Consider the following 5570-nt stretch of genomic DNA (forward strand, 5'->3'; position numbering starts at 1 on the left):
GTATTGTTCAATCCGGTCATTAATAAAGAAAAGCAATAAAAAGTTCCATCTTTTTCTCGTCGTACTATATACACCTGCAAAGACAACAAATATATTTTTTTTGTTGGTAACAAAAACAATTATTGATAAAATAACATACATTATTTATAATTATTGCAAGTAGGTAAATGTCATAAATTATCTATATGTATTGTATATGTGTTCTTATGTCTAGTCTAAGACTTTTAATGCAGCTACAATTAAGATTAGATATATGTTATATAACACGTTGTATGTTCTTTTAAAGCATTTTTATATGTATTCGACAAAAAAATATATAAATGAAAAGCAATCATTATTATACTCGCATTTGCGACGTGTCTACTGGTAGTTCAGTTAAATTATTTATTGTTGCAATTTAAAAAGTAGTTTTAATTATTAAAAAACGCACGGATCTTCAAAAAATAGCGTAACTCATTGCATTTCTCAAATGTAAGTGCAATTTGTTGTAAAATTTAAACCAAATTGCTTTCATAACATTATTTTCTGTAAGCGACAGTAAAAATGAGGTATTCTTTATTTATTATATTAATTCTATCGATGGCAATTGTGAGTTTTGGAATAGAAGTGAATGTTGTACATGAATGGAAATATTGTGAGTATGAATGGGACAGTCAGGAGCAGAAGGAAGATGCTATAAATTCAGGCGCTTTTAATCCATACACATGTAGCTTCTTCGGTATGACTAAAGCAAATGGTAAGTTGATGACAGAAATTTGAAAAAGTTGTAATACATTTATACAAAAGTATAAACACTTTTTTTATAGTACACAAAAACTTTACCTACGGTTTTAATATTTAATTAATATGTAATCTTACTATATAATCTGTACATTTTATTACAAATGCAACCAAGTATACATGAATTTTGGTGTTATCGCAGTGCAATATTTATCACTATTATTATAAAGAATTTGCAAAATAAATGTTTCCCTTAGTAAAGCACATAGGCTAACTAACAAAATTCTTATAGATGGTAGAATATTTATTACTATGCCGAAATTTTTTGCTCCTAATATGCCTGCTACTTTGGCGACAGTAACTAATAAGATAGGACCAGGAGGTCCGCTTTTACGTCCGTATCCAAATTGGAGTTGGTATAATAGCAGTTGTACGTGCGATGGTATTGTAAATGTTTTCCGAGTGCATGTATGTATATTGATATCTTTCCTTTAAAAGATTATCATATCTTATATTATTTATACGGCACATATTTAAGTGATTAGTGATTATGTATTACGCATATCTATCCCTTATGAAAAAAAACATGATTAGATTTAACAACAAGATTCAATGTTACTATTAATAGTAACAAAATATTGATCAATTGTAATTTGATGAATAGTAACCATGGATATTAATTAATTATTACTAATTAATGCTAAAATGAATAAACAAAAAAGACAGCCGATTCGGGACGAGGACACTCGTTACAAAAGATAACGCTGTAATTATCAGTCATGAAAATAAACGTCAATTTAATGAAACAAAACTATTTTTGTATTTTTTATTCTGTAGTAACAGTACAAATAACACAATTCTTAAAGTAGTAACTATTTTCGGTTTGCTAAAATATGATTGATAATTATTGACACTCAATTATAATTGATTGATAAGTAGAAATTATTTGATCTTATAAGTTCAAATCGTAAAATAAATTAGTCTTCAATCATTTCTATGCAAAACTCAATGCTTACATTTTTTCGTCAAGTGTAACTATTGAAGTATAATAATTATTGACACTCAATTATACTTTTAAATATCATGGCTTCCATTGAGAATTCAATTATTATTATTAATAGTTTATTCCCAATCATATTTTTTCATAGGAGATGTATATGCACACACAATAGTCTGCTTGATAATAAATGTACGACATATAATTTTTACTTATACTTCAGATTCAATGCAATTATATTTTCGTTCTGGATTCGGGCACAATCATAACTGATCAAGTTTGTAATCCAAAACTATTGATCTTCGATTTAGAAAATGATACATTAGTTAAAACTATTTACATCCCACTTGATATCGCTTTTAACCGAACAGGTTCAGGATTATTGGCAGAAACTCTTGTTTATTTTCCCAAAGAATGTACAAAATTTTTGGATAAAATGATCGTTAGTCATTTTTTAATAATACGTTTAATTTTAATTGTAGTAATACAAAAAACTCGTAATATTGTATTTACATTCTGTGACTTACATAATTTAGTGCATGCGTAAATACACAGGTGTTTATAGCTGACTCGGGAAGTTACGGTTTAGTGGTATATGACTCATCTAAGAAGCGTATGTGCAGGGTCGAATCTGATTATATGAAACCGACTGATACTTCCTTCTCGGTAGCAGACAAAAATTTTACGCTGGAGTATGGTATCTTGGGTATGACAGTCATTGATGATGGCAAGTATTCGCTTTTTAACACAATAGATATTATTTCAATTGTAATTTCCGTAATTTTTAATGTTACTATATATGACGTTATTAAGGATTTTAACTTCAATTTTAAATAACTAACACTATATTCTCATTTATAACTTTTTTCTTTTATGTTTTAATATTAATATATTTTCGTTTCTTTGCTTATTAATAATAATAATTCAGAAAATATAGAAAACTTTCTCACAAATAATAATAATCAATGGTGTTTAGGTCTGATTTCTATGATTTCTTCATATTGCTTTTATAATTATTTTAGATTTTTATTATACTGTTATGTCAGGAAAAGAAATATATAAGATAAGTATAAAAACGCTATTAAAATGTCCAAATAAAAAAAAGGCTAATAAACAAACTAAACTTGTGATTAAATTATCAAGTCAAACAGTACAGCTTACATCAATGGGACATTCGATATTTTATAGTCTTATGCGTGAAATGTCTATTGTAGGCACGAAGGTTTATAAGGAATCTGATAATAATACGGTAAGATATCCGAATGCAATTATTCTTTACATATTTATTGATAGTAAACTATTTCAAATTCTATTAATGATTATTTAATTTAATAATTGATAGTACAATTTTATCGCTATGAATTAAATATTAATTTTAAGGTGGTCCTCGCACAAGATGAAAAATTTCAACCTTTATGTGCGATAGTAGTTTTAAATTATTGGAGTAAGCTAATGAGTCTCTCAAATAGATTTCACCGTTTCCTTCTTGGTACAATACATCTAGATGAAATAAACTTACGCATTTTTGAAATGGACTTAGCAAAAATTCAAAAGATTATGGATTAGCTTTATTAATCCTTACCCTACTAAGAGGGATCACTAATTACCAAGCGATTTTTGTTCATGCAAGTTTCTTTGCATCTTTCGCTAATTATAAATTATACTACATTTTATTTTTTTTTTTTTTAATAAAGTGTCAATATTTATTCTAGAAAGTTGAAAGTATGTTAGTGAATTTTTAGAGATTTTTTTAATCATTCTGAACAGGTGAAAAAAACGGACGGATTTTAGTGCCCCCGTTAGTATGGACAAATTGTACCTAATAGGCTAAGGGTTAAATTGAAATAAATTTGATTTGCTTATTTTACATTATGTTAGTGATGTCAGAAAATAATTTTAAAATATTGTATAAATGGAACATTTCATTAAAATATATTACTAGTTCTAAAATAGGTAATCCCGTATTTATAGTCCTGCCCCTTCAGCTTTAGTGGCTTTAGTTCTGTATCGTGTTTGATGATTCCTTACTTTTTCTCTTTTCTTACTTTTTTCATTCTTTCAACACGAAGAATTTCTATCTTTGATAAAGAATGGAAGAGGAAGAATGCGAATATACTTAAGATATGTTGATCTTGCAATTTATCTCTGCCAATAAAAAATTATTTTCAATTTTCTAAAAAGGTTGGAGCACATATCCGGGTTTTATGTATTATTGTATATAGTCTTTGGATGTAATATGCATAAGTTTAGTCAAACAATTGAACTAAAATATCGATGTAACATGCTATAAATGTCCGTAATATTAAATCCTATAAATAATAAAATTTTTTTTAAACAGATATTTCTTTTATAAGACTATTTTCAAACATAGGAATAACTTTAAACTACGTCGTTATATATTTGTAGCGCAAAAAAGAAATCAATTCATGGTATATATATGCAAATTACAATATATTCAATACTGTTTACTTCGTATAGATATATATTGCTATGATTTTCAATTATGATGAAACGCAATTCGAAAAGATTGCTGCATTTGCATATAAAATTTCACTTAGGAGGATCATAATACCAGAATATCGACATTTCTCCGTCCGTTGCGTTAAACTCAGCAGCTAGTCATATATTCGTAATGGAACGACTGAATAATTTCGTCCATGTAATGAATCCGCGCATCTTTTTCTCTTTTTTTTTCGCGATGTTCTGGCAATCTTTTGCTTTATTTTTCAAGCAGAGGCGCTCTTTTCAACGGTCGTTCTTAGTTGAAACATATGAGTATACACGTATACGCAGTGCAGTCTCGAAATGGTAAAGGAGTCGGAATCTTTATTACAAATCTGAGTGCACCTGTGCGAATGTACTTGCTACTCGACGTTCACGAAATAAGGGACGTCGTTTTATTTCGACGATGTTTCAATTTAGCAGCCGCTGCAAAAGGGTTTCGAGCTTTTATCGCGTAACTTTTATCCGACGGGGGTGGAAAATAAGGAAGACGAGTCGAAGGGCGTGAAGCATCAAGCCGAAATATCAGGCAAAATATAAAAACGAAAGACGTCGCAACCAGATACGAATATTGCGTGCGATATTAGTAATCTGGAATTCAAATATAAGTAGTGTGTGATATAAATAGTGTGTGTATGATAAGTAATTTTTCTGAATGCTTTTCCATATCTGTCTGCATTAGCTACGATTCTTTAGTAAAAAAATTATTAAAAAAAAATAATACACGCAGTTCTTCCAATACTCCAATTTTAACTCTTCGTCTGCAATGGTTTTTTGCATAAGCGAAATTTTACTCTCAAATTTTTTTTTATTTTTACATGAATTTCAATTTTTTATTAAATAAAGAATTTAACATTTGAGTTAACTGATAATAGATGCTGAAAAGTAACCTGAGATTTTTCCACTTTTTATAATCCTAGAGATTTTCCTATTTTAAAATTCTAAAATTGTGAAAAAAATGGGCTGGACAAAAAAGATTCAATCACGGAGGGAGTAAAAATATGATTGCACAACAAAAATGCAGTTAAGTTACATAACTTTTAGCTAAATTATTATTATTATTTAATTATTATTTAGCATTTTTTCTCACTCACAAGTCGTATCTCATTATAATAAACCTCAAGATACATTTGCATTAAAGTATAATCTGTAGCAATGTCAAATTAAAAAAAAATAAGCGTTCCATAAGATCAAAGAAAATCTTAAAAATATAAAAAAATCTTACTAATTGTAAGTGGACATTTGAAAAAATTTATTTGCGCTATGTATTATAGCGCTGATGTATTATACGCCGGTTTTATTGGCACATTCTCTATTTAAGTTGCATATTATATTAATTGCCAGCTAAGAT

General features: G+C 28.2%; 1 protein-coding gene across 1 annotated transcript; it reads left to right on the forward strand.

Moving 5' to 3' along the window:
* Positions 1-361: 361 nt before the first annotated feature.
* Positions 362-3324, forward strand: LOC108749184 (major royal jelly protein 1-like). The gene is made up of 6 exons (XM_018487731.1): positions 362-736; positions 1013-1188; positions 1941-2159; positions 2273-2444; positions 2740-2966; positions 3098-3324. The coding sequence occupies exons 1-6, from the start codon at positions 544-546 to the stop codon at positions 3281-3283; spliced, it is 1173 nt and encodes a 390-aa protein (XP_018343233.1). The 5' UTR covers positions 362-543; the 3' UTR covers positions 3284-3324.
* Positions 3325-5570: the final 2246 nt, after the last annotated feature.

The sequence above is a fragment of the Trachymyrmex septentrionalis genome, unplaced genomic scaffold, assembly GCF_001594115.1.
Source record: "Trachymyrmex septentrionalis isolate Tsep2-gDNA-1 unplaced genomic scaffold, Tsep1.0 scaffold27, whole genome shotgun sequence".
NCBI lineage: Eukaryota > Metazoa > Arthropoda > Insecta > Hymenoptera > Formicidae > Trachymyrmex > Trachymyrmex septentrionalis.